At 36.0% G+C, this 21,575-nt stretch overlaps 1 protein-coding gene across 2 annotated transcripts in view; it reads left to right on the top strand.

The window, feature by feature from the left end:
• The window catches only part of Helz (helicase with zinc finger), a 167,804-nt gene that overhangs the window by 135,086 nt on the left and 11,143 nt on the right, over nt 1-21,575 (top strand). For both annotated transcript variants that reach the window (XM_015504838.2, XM_015504839.2), the window contains exons 28-31: nt 1,536-2,106; nt 2,501-2,735; nt 3,487-4,003; nt 21,242-21,494. In XM_015504838.2, coding sequence (XP_015360324.1) covers nt 1,536-2,106; nt 2,501-2,735; nt 3,487-4,003; nt 21,242-21,494 — 1,576 coding nt within the window. The remainder of the gene's footprint in view (nt 1-1,535; nt 2,107-2,500; nt 2,736-3,486; nt 4,004-21,241; nt 21,495-21,575) is intronic.

Below are 21,575 nucleotides of genomic sequence, written 5' to 3' on the forward strand. Positions count from 1 at the left end.
GGGGGGGGGGGGGGGGTACAGAGAGATATCAAGTGGATCGTACAGCAGAAGCAGATGTAGTCAAAACCAGCCACAAGATCTTGTCAGGTGCTGTCAGAGCCTTTGTTGAAGCAAGTGCTCTGTAATCCTCAGTGATTATTCATCATCAAAACTTATAAAAACATTGTTTTGCCAAAGCAGTCTGTTGAGTGGTTTAACAGAGCTGGAAAGGAAAAATTTCATCTTTCCACTTTAAATTTTGTTTTTCATGTTGTCACCACTTATGATCATACTTGCATTTTAAAGGGAACCTATCATTCTCTCCCTTAGTATACCATAGCTTAATGGGATTGAAAGCAGTATTTATACTCAGGTATTGAGTCATTCGGGCTCTTGTGTAATTGGACTCTTGTGGTTGCTTCTGATGCCAAGAGGGGAAGCTAACATATAAACAAGTGAAGTTTTAGCTCTGTGTACGTAGACTTCTCATGCCCCCGAATCTGCTATGCTTTTTTCACTTACTCAGCCTTTGCAGAAGCTGTTGCCTTTAGCTAGAATGTCCTTCCCTTCCTGGAATATTCCGGCTCTTTGTACATTCAACTCAAATCTCATTGCCTCTTTATTTTCTTTCTTGGACCCTAGGGTCTCATATCATGTCCTCCTTTAATATCTCTAATTATGTATCTACCTATTGCTAATCCTCTACTGGACTATAAACCAGGGGTTAGGTTAGATAGTAAGTTAGATAGACTTTGTGGGCCATATAGTTTATTTTGCAACTGCTTAGCTCTATCACAGTAGTGTAAAAGCAGCTAAAGACAATATGTAAATGAACAAGATGCTGTGATCCAACAACACAATATTTATTTACGAAAATCCAGTGGAGAGGAAATGGTATGGTTGGGGCCATAGTTTGCAAGGTCCCTGCTCTAAGCTCTTGAGGAGATAGGCTAAGTTTTATAGTTGCTCTTTTAATCTCCAGCACTAGGCAAAATGCATTTGGTAGGCCCTAAACAAATGTTTGTTAATGGAAAGAATGTCAATACTATTCAGTGGCAAAACTTGTCAACCAAACCAGTTATGTGACAGTGATATAGTACCTGATTGTTCTTTTCAAAGTTGTTTAAGTTGGGATAAAGTTTTTAATTAATATTGATGTGTTTGAGGAAGTAGATTATATATATGTAAACAATAAAATCAGAAGGAAAGAACACATTTTATTGATTTATATCAGGAGAAAATAAATGATTATCTTTCTAAGAAAGAAAGTGTGAAATTAAAGATAATGTTCTTGAAGAAATTAAAGTGGATATGCTAATAAAATGGCAGTATCTTTTTTTTACGACTCAAATTTAATATGCTTTTTTCCCTGTGTTGCTTTTTTAATTTAAAAAGTATTTCTTATTAGATTGTCAGAAAGTGATTGATTCAGCACCCAGCACTTCTGCTTTCACTGCTGAGAATAAATCATATCCATTAGATGCATTAGGGTTGGGAAAAGGAGAGCCACTGAATTTGGATTTTCTGCAGTTAAAAGACTTCTTATTTTTTCCTAGGTTGATTTGGAATCAAATCCACAGAACAGAAGTCCTGAATCACGTCCTGGTGTTGTTTATCCCAATACCAAATTTCCTCGCAAAGATAATCTCAACCCAAGACACATAAATCTTCCTCTTCCTGCTCCACATGCACAGTATGCAATCCCTAATCGACATTTTCATCCCCTTCCCCAGCTACCAAGACCACCATTTCCAATTCCGCAGCAGCACACCTTGTTAAATCAACAGCAGAATAATTTGCCTGAACAACCAAATCAAATTCCACCCCAACCAAATCAGGTGGTCCAGCAGCAAAGTCAGTTGACTCCGCAGGCCCAGCAGCCACCTCCTCAGCTTTCTCCTGCATATCAGCCAACACCCAACAGTGCTTTTTTTAATAACGCAGTTTCTCATCGACCACAGTCTCCCCCTGCAGAGGCTGTGATTTCTGAGCAGCAGCCCCCTCCCATGCTGCAGGAAGGCCACAGTCCTCTGAGAGCCATTGCACAGCCCGGCCCCGTCCTTCCTTCACATCTAAATAACTTCATTGATGAGAACCCCCCGGGATTACATATAGGAGAGGCTTTAGGTAAGTTTCCGTATTGCTACTAGAAGTGAGTTAAAGAGGGTATTTAAGATGACATGTACAAATCAATGATAATCTAGGTCAGAATTGATTTATTTATATAATGCCAGCAAAAATCAGCCACTTAGTGGGATAATCAGAATCCAGTTCCAAGTGCTGTATGTAATACTAAATATCAATTGATGTCAATTTACATCATTATGCAAGTGCGGGGGGGGGGGGGGAATCATCATAACTAGTTTCTGGCAAACTTAGAAAGCATTTATTTTCTACCAAAATCAAATTGTATTTATTTCTTTGCCTTTGTGGAAAAAACCTCATTGTAAAAATTCTTGATAAAATTAGCTTGAAACCTCAAATGCACAACAACCCAGTGTTTTCACAAATGTTTCTGCAGATCGCATACATGGGAGTGTAGCTCTGGAAACATTAAGGCAGCAGCAGGCACGGCTACAACAGTGGAATGAACACCACGCTTACCTGAGTCAGGGTGGCATTGCATACCCACACCACCACCATCCTCACCTCCAGCACCTTCCACAGCCACCCATCGGACTCCATCAGCCGCCAGTGAGGGCAGACTGGAAGCTAACCAGCAGTGCCGAAGATGAAGCAGAAACTACATTCTCCAGGTACTTGGCAGGTCCCTCTGTTCTCTTTTGTGATGGTAGTCTTTTCAGCTTTATGTTGGAATATTGTCTCAAGACATCGAATGCTGGCCTTCTTGGCACATGCTATAAAATTCCCTTGATTGATTCTAAAATATGGAGAATTCATTTAGAAGTAACTCTTGTACAGATGTGGGCGTGGATGGCCTATTTTAGGTTGTAGATTAATTTGGTCCTTTGGGTCTCTTCTGCAAGAAAAAAAGTACCATTGTTGTGGATGTCTCTGTGGATTTTTGTTGTTGTTTTTTTTGTTTTTGGCAATAACACATAGGAAGAATGAATAAGGACAGAAATGAACTTGTGGTTAAAAGTTATACAAATTATAAATTCATCATAATTTTTCTTTCTGTTAGCACAGACTTCAGCCTTCTTTTAACCACAGGTACTAGGAGTAGTCCACGCACTAAATTTGCTTTATGGCCAGCATCATGTGAATGCTATAGAGTATTTGCTAATCCCTTCTGAGTGACATCCACCATCTTTTATAACTTCCAGTTATCAAGTGGAGGCAAGAAACAGATGCTTTTAATACAAAGGGAAAGTGTCTTCAATGCACTGTCTACTGAGTGTTAATGCTTACATTCAAGATTACTTAATGCTGGTTCTAATGAAGTATTATGATTTGATTTGTAGAAATGATCCATGTAGTTGACTAAGCTCTTCTTAATGGAACCTGTCCTTTGTTTTCTACTTATGTTTCATCATCTTTATGTAGGTTTCAAGACTTAATCAGAGAGCTGTCTCATCGTGATCAAAGTGAAACTCGAGAACTAGCTGAAATGCCACCACCTCAATCAAGACTTTTGCAATATAGACAAGTTCAGGCTAGAAGTCCACCAGCAGTCCCGTCTCCCCCATCCAGTACAGACCACAGTAGCCACTTTTCTAACTTTAATGACAACAGCAGAGACATTGAAGTAGCCAACAACCCAGCATTTCCACAGCGCCTTCCTCCCCAGATATTCAGCTCACCCTTTTCATTGCCATCTGAACACCTTGCCCCTCCTCCTTTGAAATACCTGGCACCTGATGGAGCATGGACTTTTGCTAATTTGCAACAGAATCACTTAATAGGGCCAGGCTTTCCCTACGGCCTACCTCCATTGCCTCATAGGCCACCGCAGAACCCTTTTGTACAAATACAGAATCATCAACATGCTGTCGGTCAAGAGCCATTTCACCCATTGTCATCTCGAACAGTATCTTCTTCTTCGCTCCCGAGCTTAGAAGAGGTAAATGTCTTTCTTCTTCTTTTACTTTTTTCATTTTGGGATTACTTGATTGCGAACAATATCAGCATACATTGACATGATAATAGGAATGGCTAGATCTTGTTGAATTTAATAGTCTTTTAACGAGTTGGGGTTGTGGCTCAGTTGTAGAGTGCTTGCCTCGCATGCATGAGGCACTGGGTTCCATTCTGAGCACCACATAAAAATAAATAAATAAAATAAAGATATTGTGTCCATCTACAACTAAATTTTTTTTTAAAAAAGTAGTCTTTTTAAGATAATTCTTGCTTGAAAATTATTTTAATTTCTACTCTCTTGTGATATTTCAGATTCTGTAGAGTGATTGCTATTATTGAAACATGAAGCCCCTTGAGAATCTTTTATTGCTCTTTTGGAACATTTGACATCTGAGCACTCTAGTATTCAAGTTGTTTTGTCCTTTTTAACTTGGGAAAATTGTTTATAGTGATTCTCCTGTTCCAAGTACCAGTTCTCTTTTTCCTGTCACATGTCCTAGTGTTTGGATTAGACTGAGACTGTGGATGCCCAAATGAGACCGATCTCCAAATGTAGGAATTTGCAGATGTTTAACATAAACTAAGCAGCTGGGGTAAACTGAATTATTATCTTAAAATACCTAGACATTCCAAAATAGTATTTTTATGGACCTTTATCAATAAGAAAAATTAGTAATTTTAGGTTATAAAACTTGCAAAATGGTACTACATAGTGTAGACTATGAAAATTTTGTCTAGCTCTTCCCAGTAAGTTTGTAATTGCAATGATTAAAGAATGTGTAAAGCTGGTTGTAATTATTATCAGTCACAGATATCTACTGAAAACAGGACAAACATTTCCTATTTTGATAGATGAAAAATATAAGCTTCATTTTGGCAGTTCTTAACTGATTTCTAAAACCATTTCAAATATTTGATAAATATGTTTTATAATTTCATTGCCCCTGAAAGAAACCCTACACCCATTAAGCAGCACATTCCAATCTTTCCTCCCCATTCCCTACAACCACTAATCTACTTTGTCTCCGTGGAGACATTTCGTATCAATGGGATCATATAATATGTAGCATTTTGTGTCTGGTTTTCAGAATGTACTCACACTATAGTATGTATCACTATTTCATTCCTTTTAGTGGATGAATAATTTTCCATTCTATGGCTTTGCCACAGTTTGTTCATCAATAGACATTTGGGTTGTTTCCATTTTTTGGCTATTATGACTAATGCCACTATGACCACTATTTTCATATATTCTGGATATTAGATCCTAAATCCTGTTTTTGTGTGAAAGCATATTTTCAGTTGTCTTGAGTGTGTATCTATCTAGAAGTGTCTCTATGAGGAACTGCTTGAGTATACATCTAGGAGTAGAATTCCTGGGTTATATGATAACTTTATGTTCGATTTTTTTGAGGAACTGCTAAACTTCTTCACTTTTTCACAGTTCCCTATACCATTTTATATTCCCACTAGCATGTATGAGGATTCTCATTTCTCCATATACTTAACCTTTTTGACACTGGGGATTGAACCCAGGGGCACTTAACTACTGAGCCATATCTCCATCCCTTTTTATTTTTTATTTCGAAACAGGGTCTCACTAAGTTTCTTAGAGTTCACTAAGTTGCTGAGGCTTGCTTTGAACTTGCGATCCTCCTGCTTCAGCCTCCCAAGCCACTGGGATTACAGGCATGTGCTCCTGTGCCCGATGCATGTACTTTTTAAAAATTATTATTACAGTCATCCTGTAATGGTGGGCGTAAAGTGGTTTCTTATTACAGTTTTGATTCATAGTTCCATAATGACTGAGGATGTAGAGCCTCTTTTTGTGTACTTATTGGTCATTTGTATATTTTCTTGGGAGAAATGTGTGTTTACATCCTTCAACCATTTTAGTATTGGTTTTCTTTTTGTTATTGAGTTGTAATAGTTTTTTCATATATTCTGGATATTAGATCCTAAATCCTTACATAAGATTTGCAGTTATTTATCCTGCTCTGTAGTTTTGTCTTTTCACTTTTTACAGTGTCCTCTGATGCACACCAGATTTTTAATTTGGACTTAGATAAATTGATATTTTCTGTGGTTATTTGTGCTTTTGGTATCATATCTAGGAAATTGTTGTCTAGTCCAATATCATAAAGATTATTTCTATATTTCCTTCTAAGAGTTTTATAGTTTTAGATCTTATATACTTAATTCTTTGCTTTATTTGAGTTCATTTTTGAGTGTTGTGTAATGCACGTGTTAAATTTATTCTTTTGCATGTGGTCATCTGGTTTCTTCAGCATCATTTGTTAAAAAGACTCCCCTTTTTTCCATTGAGTTATCTTGGCAACATTGTCAAAAATCAATGAATCATAGAAATTGAGCATATTCTGGGCATTTAGTTCTATATGAAATTGATCTATTGTCAGTACCAGCCTTTCATTTATTTATTTATTTTAGTTGTAGATGGACACAATGCCTTTATTTTGTTTATTTTTATGTGGTGCTGAGGATTGAACCCAGTGTCACACACATGCCAGGCAAGTGCTCTACCACTGAGCCACAACCCCAGCCCTGAGCCAGTATTTTATACCTTAGCTTTTGCACTGTCTTTTATACCATAACATTGTTGTGTAAGTTTTATAATTATAAGTTTGTTTTACTTACTCTGGGTTCCTTGTTTATATGAGTTTTAGGTATTGCCCTCTTAACAATGTTAAGTTTTCTAGGACCTGCACATGGGATATTCTCCCATTTGTTTAGATCTTTTAAAAATTTCCTTTGGCATTTTCTAAATATAAATCTTTGACCTCTTTTATTATATTTATCCCTAAGTGTTTTATTCTTTTTTATATTATAAATGTAATTTTCTTAATCTCATTTTTGATTGTTTATTTAAGTGTTTATATTGATTACATATCTGCGATGTTCCTGAACTCTTTTAAGAGTCACTTCTGATAACTTACTTTATTGTTCTCATCTATAATTGCCCTGTCTACAACCTCTGCAGGATGTTTAATGGTATATATTTGACAAAATTATAGAAAAGCAAGTATATCTTAAGTGAGATTCCAAATTTCCTTCAGCTGTTGATTTCTAGTTTTATTTTATTGTGGTTTGAGAAGTCTTTTTTTTTTTCATACTTAATACAATTTAATATAATAAAAAATTCTTTTTTAAGTTATTTTTAAAAAATTTAATTTATTATATGTGACTGAAAAGTCTCTTAATATAATTTCAGTTTTATAAAATTTACTGGGTCTTTTTTTGCCTACCACATGGTCCTCTATCTTGGAGAATGTTTCAGGGATATTTTAGAATGCACATTTTGCTCTTGTTGGATGGCATGTTCATACATGAGGTCTATTTGGTCTATAGTGTGTTCATAATTTTTATTTCCTTTTGATCTAGGAGGACAGTATTAAAACTTCCAAGTATTGTTATTGATCTGTAATTTTCCCCTTAATTCTACTTATTCTTCATGTATTTAGGGGCCTATGTAGTTATAGTTGTTATTATATTCTTGATGAACTGACTTTATGATTTTATGATATTCTTTTTCTTTCAGCAGTTTTTGTCTTCAAGTATACTCTTTTCTGATACTAGTATAGCCACCCCAGCTCTCTTTTTGTTATTATTTGGGTAGAATATTTTTTCCCATCCTTTCACTTTCAACCTATTTATGTGCTTGAATCTAAAGGGAATGTCTTATAAATAGCATTTGGCTGAATTGTGTATTTTTTCTCCATTCTGCCAATTTCTGTCTTTAAATTTTAGAATACGATCATTTACATTTAATGTAATTACTGATAAAAAGGATGCCTGACTTCTGTTTTCTATGTCTTAACATCTTTTTGTTCTGCGTTTCCTTCAAAACTCTCTTTAGTGTTAAGTATATTCTGTTGAACCATTGAAACACTCTTCTTTTTTCCTGTAGTATGTATTTTTATAATATTAGTAGTTGTCTTGAGGTAAATATTTTTATTTGTATCAAACTAGTTCCAGTTAATACCAACTTGTGTGTGTGTACATGCCCGCCCGCATGCATGCCGATAATTGAACCCCAGGTCTTGTACACACTAAGCATGCACTCTACTCTAGACTAAGCCCTCTGCCCCCAACTTAATTTTAATAGTAAACAAAAACTTTACTCATGCATACCTCATTCCCTTCCTCTATATGTTACTATTGTCGTAAATTACTTATTTATACGTGGTCCCCATCAATGTAGATTTGTAATTACTGTTTATGCATTAGTATTTTAAATTATACAGGGGGGAAAAAGAGGCATTACAAACTAAAATATATTGTCTTTTATATTTTCCTATGTAGTTACCTTTTCCATTGTCTTTTAAATATTTTTGAGTGGATTTGAGTACTGTCAGTTCATCCTTCTGAGGCATTATAACTGTCTAGCATTTCTTCATGGCCAGGTCTGTTAGTAACAAACTCTCCGAATTTTTGTTTATCTGAGAATGTTCTAGCTTCACGTCCATATTTGAAAGATAGTTTTGCTAGATATAGAATTCTTGACTGACAGTTTATTTAGCACTTTGAGTAGGTCATCCCACTGCCTTCTGGTCTTACTGGTTTTTTATGAGTAATCAGCTGTTCATTTTACTGATTACTTGGTGATTCCTTGTACGTAAGTAGCTTCTTCTTGTTGCCTTCAAGATGATCTCTTTATCTCCAGCTTTCAACAGTTTATGATGTGTCACTGTGAATCCTTATATTTGTTCTACTTGGAGTTCACTGAGCTTCTTAGATGTAATTAGATGTATTAATGTCTTATTAATTTGGGTATGTTTCAACTATTATTTCATCAAATATTCTTTCTAATAATTTCTCTGCTTCTGGGTCTCTCATTATTGAATGTTGGTTTGCTTGATGGTGTCACACCAGTCTCAGCTCTATTCATTTTTTTCTCTGCTTTTTCTATTTCTCAGACGAGTCAATTCCTATCTTTAAGTTTGCTGATTCTTTTTTCTTCCTGTTTAAATCTGCTATTAAAGCCCTCTGGTAAATTTTTCATTTAATTGTACTTTTTCAATTCCACAATTTCTGTTTGATTGCTTATTGTAATTCCTATCTCTTTAATGGTATTCTGTCTTTAGTGAGAAGACATTCTCATAGTTTTCTTTAATTGTTTTTGTTTTTGTTTTTTGATGATTCCAGGAGTCCAACCCAGGTCCTTGTTTCTGTTAGGCAAGTGTTCTGCCACTGAGCTACATCCTCGACCCTCTAGTTTCATACATCTGGTTTCTTTTAGTTCTTTGAACATATTTAAAATAGCTAATGGAGAGTGTTCATGTAGTAAGTCTAATGTCAAGGTTTCTTCAAGGTCAACATATGGTTTCATTCATGCTTTTGTGCATTTTTTCCCTTGTTGCCTTACTTTCTTTTTTCTTTGCATGCCTCATAGCTTTCTGTTGATAACCGGATGTTTTGAATAGTACAGAAGGTGACTCTGAAAGTTAAATTCTCCTTCCCCAGGGCTTGTTACAGTTTTGTTTTGTTTGTTTGTTTGTTTTTACATGCCTGGAACCAAAAACATCTTTCAGGTTTTGAATAGGGTGTGTGTGTGTGTGTGTGTGTTTGAGCACACCTTCAACACTCAGCTAGTCAGCTTACACCTCTGCCATAACCTTCACCTCTTGTTTCCAGGAACTTCAACATTAGCCTGAGGTGAGAATTAACAACTCTTTCAAGGCCTTTCATGAGCATATGCCCAGCATCTGTGTAGTCTCTTCTAGGTTCCCAGGAGCATGTCAGAGCTCTTCAAAGTTCTTATTCCCTAAACATCTCATTCCCATTCTTTATTCTAAGCTTTTTTCTTTTTTTAAATCCAATTCCATTGTCTCATTCAGCAGCAACTAAAACAGTTCCCCACTATCATGGTGTTCCATATGGCCCCTTCAGCACTGATTGAGTTCAGAGTTGGATGAGATGAGGCAGATCTTTTGATCTACCCTTCCAGAGAGCCATGTTACAAGTCTATAGAATGAGGCCCATTCTACTCCCTCTGGAACTGGCGCAGGCTCTTATTTTCAAGCCTACCATTGAGATGGAAAATGGGACAGTACTAGAGTAAATTAAATTACCACAAAACTTGCTATTCTTATGAAATTCCCTTTTTTATCTTGATTAACTGTTCCATTAGTCACTGCAAGCTTTTAGTTTCCCAAAAGATTGTTTGATGGCTTTGCCAGTGTTTTTGTTGCATTTATGGAGGCATAGACTATGGAGTTCCTTACTCTGCCATCTTTGCTGACACCTTCGATGTCTTGACTTAACCTGCTTAGTGAGCTATAACATATGGGGGGAACTACGTGCCAAAGTTTTTATAAAATTTTGTACTTTTTACTTTATAATGAATGATCTATTTTAATTATTGATTTTTAAAAATTCATTATTTTTAGAATTTAAGTTCTTTGTACCTTGGTGCTCTCAATATTTGATATTTTCATGTAGCTGTGAATGTATAAATAAGTACCTTCAGTTGTCAGCCAGTTCTTTTACTCTGGAAAAACATTTGGTTACCTTTATTTTGATGCATGAGATTCACAAATGATGACTAACATGATCACTGAAAAAATTATTTGATGAGGAAAATATTTTTTACCACATTGCAGATTTTGACATTTTCAGTATATTAGGATAACTTGTATGTATTTAAATGATTTTGCATGAATCATCTCACAGAATGAATGGCTTATGTTCTCACTGTTTTTCCAACCCTTTAAAATAATTTCTTTAACATTAGCAATACAGAAAACTGTCTTACTTTCCTCCCAACTATGGATTCTTATTGCCAGAAACTTTAGTAGATTAATCACATATCGGATGAAGGTACCTAGAGGTTAGCTTAATGGTTAACTTGAATGGAGATGATTTTCTTCATATTTTGTTTCACTATTTTTTCTTTTTATAGTAATTTTGATTTTCTTTTGACAAATGAAATACGTAGTCAGCAAGCAAAATGTAGAAGTTAGAGAAATTATTAAATTCACTATGAAAAGATAGCTACCATAACATTTAGCCTTTCCAGCATTCATGGATGCAAACATGTGATTGATTAATGGACGAGAAGTACTTGGAGAAATTTTAAACAATTTTTTTTAAATCACCCCTCAGGGCTGGGGTTGCGGCTCAGAGATAGAACTCTCGCTTAGCATGCATAAGGCACAGGGTTCGATCCTCAGCACCACATAAATATAAAGATATTGTGTCCACCTATAACTGAAAAATAGATATTTAAAAAGAAAGAAACCACCCCATCACATCTATTAAGTCAGGGCACCCTGAAGGGCATCCTTGTTCTATTCTATAACTTTTTTTTTTTTTTGCCATGTTCCTATCAGTTTTTAGAGTGTTCTTATTTAAATGATTAAGGGTTAACTTCAGGGGTTTCCTTCCTTGCCCTAAATGCAGGGAAGGGCACATCCTTGGCTACTTGGGCAAGTCTGGGGCACACTCCAGAGCTTTCTAGATTGGCAGTGTATTAACAAAATGCTCCATTTTGATTTCAAGTGCTAGAATAAGTTTGGGGTTACAGTTTTATTTATTTTTCAATATTTAGCCAGTTGTTCTCATACCTTTGTTAAGTTACAGCATTATCACTAAATAGAAATATCTTTCTTATCAAGCACTAAATTCTTTATAATAGCACTGTCATACTTGCAGTTCAACTAATTGCTGTTTATGGTGCAGTGAAAGAAAAGGCAGAATGCAGAGGGAAGCAGTAGAAGTCAGTGTTTAGCTTCGGAGTCTAAGGGCTCAATTTCTAGTAATTTTGCCATGATTAAGGATTTTTCAAAGGTAATTTTTATGTACAAGCTCTTTGACTTTGCATGATAACCTTGGAGTAAGCTGAATGTGCTATTCAACACATTCGGTACTGAGCTCAGTTTCTGCTTTGTTATTCTTCATCTATCCGTGTGTTTCAGTATCAGAATTACACTCTGATTTTGAGACTTCTTAGTGTTCTAACCGACACTACAAACCAGGGGATAGTATGAAATCTGCCTTGCTGGTGGTTTTTCCTTCCAGTTTTTATATGGGAGAGTAGCTGGGGAGAAAAGTCTTTCTATAGTTTTTCACTAGAAAAAAAGTTCAGAATATCTTTGTGAAGTCTTCCCTTTCTTTTCCCACCTATAAGCCCTTCTTAGGTTTTACTGGAATTACATTAAATGTATAGTTTAAATTCATGGAGATTTTGTCCTTACAAATATTTTAAATTTCATATTTTGGAAATGGTACAATCGTCAGTGTTTTTTCTTTCTCCCTCTCCTTCCCCTCCTACTTCTTCACTTTTTAAAAAAATATTTATTTTTTAGTTGTAATTTGATACAATATCTTTATTTTATTTATTTATTTTTATGTGGTGCTGAGGATCAAACCCAGGGGCCCCCGTATAGGGGGGCTGAGCCATAACCCCAGCCCCTTCTTCACTTTTTGGAAGTTTCTCTTTATAAATTCCTTATCATCTTTATTGAAGTCTTGAGTCTTTCTGATACTCTTAGGGTGATTTTTTTGTGTTTTGTTTTTTGTTGGTTGTTTTGAATGGGACCTTTTTTCCATTATATTTTTCAGTAATTTTATCCTGAGAGACAAATCTTCATTTTTTTTAAAGTGGACATAGTTTTGCCAAATTAAAAAAAAAAAATTTTTTTGTTTAACAAGAATCAACAGGTATTTATGCTATTTAAGGTGTGCATCCCAGCTACTTGGGCTGAGGCAGGAGGGATTGCAAGTTTGAGGCCAGATTGGGCAATTTAGTAAGACCCTGTCTCAAAATAAAAACAAAAGTGCTGGAAGTTCCTAGCATGCACAAAGTGCTGGGTTCAATTCCTAGCATCACAAAAAACAAATAGATAAATAAAAATAAAAAGAGATACGTTTTGCTATGGAATAGTTTGATTAAAAGGAACACATGGAGGGTCGGGGTGTAGCTCAGTCCTAGAGCTTGCCTGGAATTTGCAAAGTTCAGTTTGCAGCACTGCCCCCCATGCTCTCCCACAGGAAAATTCCTTTTAAAAAATGTCACTGTATCAGTCAAATTGGTTTACGAGGCTGTACATTTTTGTATTGCAGTGTTGGTATTGTTGTAATGGCCTTAGAAGAAAAATGGACTATGGCTCTGTGGTAGAGTGCTTGCCTAGCATGAGTGAAGTTCTGGGTTCAGCACCCAGCACTGCAAAAAAATAAGTTACTCATTTTGATCATCCTTCAGTAAATCAGCATTTACTTACAACTGTATATGCCTCTGTGATGTATTTCTTATTTCAGATATTGGCTTTTGAATAAAAATACTTTTGAACCATTTATTTGTTTTCATTTTTCCCTTCCAACAACTTTTTTTTTGAAGTTAGTTGATATGTTTTGATTTCACTACTATTGTCTGATCATCCCACTCCCCTAAGTTCCCTATTATGGAATAAAGTATTACACAAATGTAGTTTGAAGATCATAATCTTGGCTGGTTATCAGTGGACATTGATAGCTTGTGACTTGTGTTGTATAGCCAGGTACCGCCGCCTTCTCAGGGAGATCATTAATGTGTGGTATCTAATGAATCACTGAATACATAAAACAGACAGTGATTGACCAATAAATAAATTAAGCCTCGGTGCTTGCTTAAGCTATCAAAGCTAATCATTTAAATGAGTTGTTTTGTTTTAATTAAAGTTTCTGGCACCATAGTTAATGTGACTTGGAATTTCTACTAGAGCGTTTATCTCTTCCTTGGTGATTATCTTTGATGGCATAATTATAAACAGAGCCCTAATTAATATGCTGACCTTTCCCTGGGTTATTTATTTATCTACATACATGTGAAATGGCTTGCTAACCTTGTGCATCACGTATATGTCTAAGAATGGTAAGCAAATAAGGAATTTTTACTTTAACTGGCAATTATCTTTAAAGATAGAAATTTATACATAAATTTGGTAATTATGTTCTTTCCTTATTTAGATTTCATATGTTAAATGGATTTTGAAATGTTAGCATTACAGCTTGATTTTTAGAAAGAAATATTAGAAATATTGATCATATGTTTAATAACTTAATTATTTCACAGTTCAACATGAGGATTTGTATAAATATGCAAACATATATGGAGTTGCTATGGAACCCAGAACTGAGAACTTCTAATGAAGTAGGACAAGCCTGTAAACAATCATATTATGTGAGACCTGAGGACTCTTAAATGAAACCTAAGCCTCAGTCACCAGTAGGATTGCCATCTCATATTAAAGGAGCTGTCTGATGGGCAGATGATGTATGTAGAAGAAATAGACACTTCGTGAAAAAACTTAGAACTGGGCAAAAGCAACAAGAAAAAAGAAAAAGGTCAAGAAATAAGGGAAGAAAAGTGTAGCTCATATATTTGAACAGCTTGGGGGCTCACAGGATTGAGGCATTGCTGGAGATCAAAAAAGTGTCTTATCTCTTAGGAATATTCTTCTTTCCATCCTAGAGATCTTTTTCTACAATTTCATTTGGGAGCCCTTGTCTTTCAACATGCTAGAAATTTCCCTCTTGAGGGGAAGGATCCAAACCTTTAAGCTTATTGCTCAAAGTACATTTTAATTTAGTTGGTTAGCATGCTATATGAATTTAATCTGAATTTAAATCACTTGAATAGGCTTGGATTAGTTGCTGCACTTGGGTAATTTCAGTAAATACAACACATCATTTTACTTAGTTATTTTTATTAGAAAAAAAAATTTTTTCAGTGCTGGGAGTTAAACCCAGGCCTGTGCATGCCAGGCAAATGCTCTACCACTGAGCTAAATCCCCAGCCCAAACTGATAGTTATTTGTTGATGATAGATTATGTTTAGACATTTTAATAACAAACAGTTAAAATATATTTTCGTTGGATTTTAAATTGTGGAACTTTGGAACTAGTTGGGGCCTTGAAGATCATTTTATTTTAGCTCCTTGTTTTTAAATGAAGATGAAGACACAAAGATGACCAAGGTTTCACATATTAGGCAATTATTAATTACCCTGGAGTGGAGACTCCTGACTTCAGTGCCATTCTCTTTCTGGTACATTATCCTGCTTTTCACATCTTTACATGAAAAGCAGGGTTTATTCCTGGAAACTGAGGAAGGATTACAGTTACACAGAAGGAGATGTTGAGGAAAAGCCAATGTTGTTGGGAACAAAGAATGACATCTTCAACTGTATAAACTTTCCCTCTTGAGGGGAGAGGGAGAACAAGGTTCATTCAAGAATTCTTTTTTTAAATATTTATTTTTCAGTTGTAGATGGACACACAATATTTTTATTGCATTTTTTTTAATGTGGTGCCGAGGATTGAACCCAGTGCCTCATGCGTGATACGCGAGCGCTGTACCACTGAGCCACAAATCCAGCCCTCATTCTTAATCTTTGAAATATGTCCAGTTCTAGCTGTTAAATGTTGACTGCTCAGATGATGAATTTTGAGATCTCAAATATAGAAAATTAACTGTAAACAATTAATTATGCCGTATTCTTTAAGAATAAAACAAAAAATTTTTTCAGGTATTATATTTTTTTCCAAAGTTGGAAATGTTATTTAATTATGGTAATTATGATCCTTCAGGAAAAAAAGCATATAGTTAGGAGTTGAAGGGTAAACTTTCACTGTGAACTATTTTATTTCCTACCCACACTGGCAGTTTCTCATTGTAAGAGGTATCTTGCTCTATAATTGATACTTGGATTGTTTTATATTTAAGAAGAGTGAACAAGAACCAGATAGATTGAAGGTAGTTCAAAATGTCATAGCAGTGAATCTGACAAATTCTCTGAGATGTAACATTGCCTTCATTTTAGTATCTCTTCTATTACCTTGTAATAAAAATAATATTGCCTGGTAGGAAAATACTATTTGAAAATTATAAGTGCCTTCTCTGAGAGATGCTTCACATGATCTTTTTCCTTATTTAAAACTACATTGATTTTTATGTACTTTGCTGCAAAGTTGCATTCATTTCAGTGTATGTTTCCTTTAAGAGAAAAGTGCTGTAGCTTTAGAAATTTTAAGGTAAAAATTTGCTTCTTTTATATTATGAATCTGATGTGATATTAAATTTGATTTTAAAATTCTCTTAAGATAATGCAATTTATTTTTAAAATAATATAAGAGAAATTATGATAAAATGACATGGTTACCTAGGCATCAGGTAATGATGGCATGGGTCTGGATCATGGTGAATAGTGGAAATGATGAGAAGCAAATAAATGTAGGATTTACTTTGTAGGTAGAACCTAGAAGGAATTCCTGGTAGATTAGATATGATTGGAAATGAAATAAGATTTAAAATTGAATTCTTCAAACCCACTAGGCTCATTTCTGTTGCCCCCTGCCAGTGGCCAAGCGCTGCCTTGTTGAACAGTACCAGAGGAGGAGTATCTCCATTGTTGCAGAAAGGTCTTTGGACAGCATTGCTCTAGGGAACGACTGCTACCCTTCAGCTACGTGGAATTTTCATGTTTCTTTGATATTTTTTTTTTTTAAACCATCTCTTCTGTTTCTCATTTTCTGAAACTTCTGTTGATAAAATTTTGGACCTTCTGGATTTTCCAAGTCTTTCCTCTTTTTTGCCTATCATATTTTGATATCCTTATAATTTTTCCTACTTTTGGGGGGAAAAATTTCCATGATTTTATCTATAAACTCTTTTATTTCATTTTTATATTTGCACCCTCGAAGAATTTTCAAGTGTTCTTTTATTGTCAGAGTTTTCCTTTTTCTTCTTGTTTTTGTTTTATGAATGCAGTGCCTTTTCTGTGAATACCAATTAGAGGGTTTGTTTTATATTTTTAGTAAAACAAAAATAATATTTTGGACATAACAGTTTTTTGGAGCATCATTTTTACTTCTTCCTGGCTTCCCTTTTTTTTTTTTTTTTTTTTCTGTATATCTGGGACCATCTTTTGTGCTAGACACACCCTTCAGTGTCTGGTAGGTAGCTCTCAATTTCCTTGTCACCAAAAGGCCTTATTGGAAAGCAACTTGGGAGTTTTGTGTCTGTCACAGGACTGTTCCTGACAGTCTTTCCCTGGGGATTTTTTGGTGTTTGACTTTCTCTGAACCTTTCACTGTTGGATTTTGGTTTATCTGTCTCCTTACTTGTTGTCTGAATTATTTGTACCTGACTGGTTGTGTTCTACTGTGGTTCTGGGGAGGAGTGTAATGTGAGACCAACTGAACAGACTTCCAGTCAACCCCTGGATTTCATCTTCCAGTGTGGCTGGTGTTTCTGAGGCCCGAACCTTTATGGAATTGTGCAGAGCAGATGGATTCTTTTCTTGGGTTGTAGTGGTAGCGCCATTCTTCTTTTGTAGGTGCTGTTCTTTGATTCAGCCTCCCTGGGTTCCAGAAGTGTGTCCTCTATCGATGGCCGTTCTTAGGGTCTTGATTATTATGTGTCTTTTATTTTCATTTGTTATTATTTTAGTGGAACCTTGGACCAGGGTCCACTTTAACTCAGAATTATGCTTTTAAAAAACATTTTTTATAAGTTATCCAGTGCTTTTCAATAGAGTGTATTACATAAGCCCATAGATAGTGCTGTTGCAGACTACAGCTTATCTATTGCACATCATCTGGCTTGTATTTTGGATTGTTTTAAAATTTACGATAGGGCTGGGGATGTGGCTCAAGCGGTAGCATGCTCGCCTGGCATGCGTGCGGCCCGGGTTCAATCCTCAGCACCACATACAAACAAAGATGTTGTGTCCGCCAAAAACTAAAAAAAATAAATAAATATTAAAATTTACGATATTCCTGTCCTCCTTCCATCCAAGTTTTTTTCCTTGAGGTTTTTCTGTATCTCTGCACTAAACTATAGCATGTTAAACATAAAATTATACTGTTATGGGGATTTTAACTGAAATAAGTTATTAGGCCCAGAGAGTGGTATATGGTCAGGAATTTCCTCTCCAAATCTTGGGGAATTTAAATAGATGTGTTTAAGTAAATGAAGAAAATGGAAGCCATTAAATTCAGTGCTATAAAAGAGTTTTCATGACATGAAAAGATATCATTTTTTAAAGAGAAATTACCAAGCAGTGCCAGGCATAGTGGTGCACACCTATAACCACAGCTATTTGGGGGATTGAGGCAGGAAGATCACAAGTTCAAGGCCAGCCTTGGCAACTTAGGGAGACCCTGCCTCAGAATAAAATAAAAAGGGCTGGGGATGTAGCTCAGTGATACAGCACCCCTAGATCTAATCCCTAGTACCTAAGGGGAAAAAAGTTACAAACAAAAAAAGAAGGCAAAGCATCTGCTCTTGACATTTCTACAACATTCTGCTGGAAATCTTTGCCAGTGCAGTCAGGCAAGGAAGTAAAGGAATTGAGATTGGGAAGGAAGAAATAAAATTGTCCCTAATCCCAGATGACATGCTTGTCAAAACAGAAGAAAACCCCAAAGGATCTTCCAAAAAACAAACAAAAATCCTACAACTAATTTAAGTTTCACAAGATCACACAAAAATCAATCATATTTCTATGTATTGGCAGCATGCAATTGGAAACCAAAATACAGAAATACAGGACCTAGATGCTAAAACAACTACAAAACTGCTAAAAAGGAATTTATTTGATATATAAACCATTTTATTATTTGCCATCAAAATTTTCTAACCTGTGAACTCACCTTAACTCTGAGGATAGACTCCATTATAGCAAGTCACTTTTTCATGCATTTACTTTGTATTGTATAAAATAGATAACACCAGTAGACCTTCATACACACACACACACACACACACACCAAAAAAAAAAGTGTATATTCACTATATTTATCTAATTTAAAAGACACTAAAAGTTCAAGTTTCAGCTCTCTTTTTCTGACATAAAGGATCAATCATATTCATAATGTGATTTGAAATTGAATTTTGTATTTCATCTAGGCATTCATCTCTGTCATAGCTGCTTTGGAACCATTACAGATAATGTTATACAGTTCGTTCCCAGATCCCGCTGTGCATTTCAGCTGAGTGATTTGGGGTTCTCAATTTGGAAGATATAAATGATACACATTTTCTGCAAAATTTAATTGAATATTATCTAATATCAGCCTCTGTTTCTTTCTGAGTTTTGGTTTTCCTCATTTAAGAAATGAGGAAATGGTTCATATATCCATCCATTGTTTATACTGCTGGTTTATGTATGTTACTTAAAGAAAAGGGACTTATAGAATTAATAGGTGAAATCATATGAGAATATTTAGTATTTGATATTAGTCTACTATATCACCAGTAGACTAGTATAACCTGCTCTTTCTGAGATCAGAATCGCATTAGTTTTTTACTTTAATATTTGCATATAAAGACTTGAGAATGATTCCCTGCAGATTGTGATGGGCTAAATTCCCCACAGAGTAATAAAAATAAACCCTTCTTTGTGATTCTAAGAGATAATTGTCTTCATTACAAAGCTTGATATAAAAGAGACTGGGAGCTATTGCAGGGCGGCTCTTCTACCTCAATCATGAAATATCAAATGTACTGATTACATTCATAGTTGACTCTAAATTAATCAGGATGGTTAATAGTCTCAAAACCAGGATCAATCAAACTAAAAACAAAACCAGGATCAAAATTACACTGGTTTTGTTTTTTGTTTTTGGGGTTTTTTTTTTGTTTTTTTTTTAACCATTGAAAACATTTCCTTTAAGGAAGAGTAAAATTAAAGTTGGATTTTTTAAAAAAGGAAAAAGAAATAAAGATGGATTTAGATGTTTTTCTGAGACATAGAAGAACAAAAAAAATGTATGAGAAAAGGAAGGTGATAGTAGTACTTTGCCTTCCTCATCCAGTGGCTGAGACTGCGAATGCAGTGATCCGGCCAGTAGTGAAAGAACTGCTCTCTCTGCCCTTTACTCCGACCACACCCACTCTCTTCCCTGCCTTGTATCCTAGTGGTTTCTTGGGTCTTCCCCTTAGACTGTTATTGCTTACACCCACACTTCCCCGTTTAATTGGCCTGAGGGTGTCTACCTGTCCAAAAAACATCCTACTATCACTGTGCCTTATCATCTCTCTCTCTCTTCTCTTTAATCCAACCTCCACCTACAATATTGGTGAAAGAAAGATTCCTCAGAATCAAAATTGACCACAAGCTGAAGAGCAAATTTATTATTATTGGGAGAAACTATAAAAAGCCAGTCCCATCCTGTCAATTAAGATGGATCATGTCATCTTTACATTACAGTAAAACAGGAACCCTGCTTATGCACCAGGAATGAATCTAAATGCTATGCACACTTAACTCATTTAATTCTCTCAACAGTCCCAGGGTACTGGGGGTAATTAATTTTACAGACGAAGTCCCTATGAGGTTAGGTCAGTTGCCCAGGGTCACACTGCTGGTGCAAGGAGAGCGTGAAGTCCCGCACAGCTGGCCTGGCTCCAGGTAGAAGCTGCTGCCTCACCTTGTTGCACACAAGGTGCTGTTAGGACTGACACCGAGTAGAGTCACCAGAGGCAGGCAATGACAAATGAGAGTGCTTAGGTTACTAAGAAGCCTCAGAATGGCTGGGAAATAGCTGTCTGCAGAGTAAGGGATTTGGGGTTGTGCAAATTCAGGACATTTAGAGAAGAAGATATATGTAAGTTAATCTGATTTCAGACATGTAAAGAATATTTTGAGCAATGAATAGTCTCTGTCACTCGAACAAGCAAAAGAAAATGCAGTGAAGTCCAGTCAGAAATGCTTATGCTGGACAGGAAGAATCTTATGTTGCCACCAGGTCTAAGGAGAAATAGCTGGGGAGTTGTGAAGGCCCCGGAGAAGAGTCTAGAGCAGATGGCCCTGCTCAAGAAGCTACAATTCAGCTGATATGTGGCAACTTCGCCCATTTCGTTTTGAACAGCTGTGCTGCTTCTTTGTGTTCTTACTCCACTGATACCTAGAACAGAGTTTTAGAACTGGAGACAACTTGTTCAACTCCTGTGTTTTACAGATAAAGGAACAAAATCAGAAATCAGGCATGTATTGTCACAAGACTGTCTCACAGGACAGAGCTGAGTTTTGAACCCCAGTTGGCTGACACCATGTCCAGTTTTCAGACTGCTTTTTTTTTTTTTTTTTTTCAGTCACAGAAGAGAACATTCTTGAGATTTTCTGCTTAATAATAAAATGAGGTTGCTGTGGGCCTGAAATGGGAAGGAGTGTGGAATAAGGTGTTGCAACTTATGAAATGTCCTTTTTTTTTTGAGTAGTATGAGCCCAGAGGACCTGGTCGGCCCTTGTACCAAAGAAGAATCTCATCTAGCTCAGTCCAGCCTTGTTCTGAAGAAGTAAGTGCTCCCCCAGACAGCCTGGCGCCGTGTAAAGAGCTGCAGGACCACGGTGACCCACCTTCTTTCAGCTTCTCAGCCTCAGAGTCCTGGGCGAACACCACCTCATCGGCCCCCTACCAGAACATTCCGTGCAATGGATCCAGCAGGACAACTCAGCCCAGAGAGTTGATAGGTAAGGCAGGGTAGGTGGGGCCCCAAAGTACAGTGGTTTTAACTCCAGTGCCTGAGTGTTGACAAGGCTTGCTTTCTTAGA

This window comes from Marmota marmota, unplaced genomic scaffold (assembly GCF_001458135.2).
Source record: "Marmota marmota marmota unplaced genomic scaffold, marMar, whole genome shotgun sequence".
NCBI classification, from domain to species: domain Eukaryota; kingdom Metazoa; phylum Chordata; class Mammalia; order Rodentia; family Sciuridae; genus Marmota; species Marmota marmota.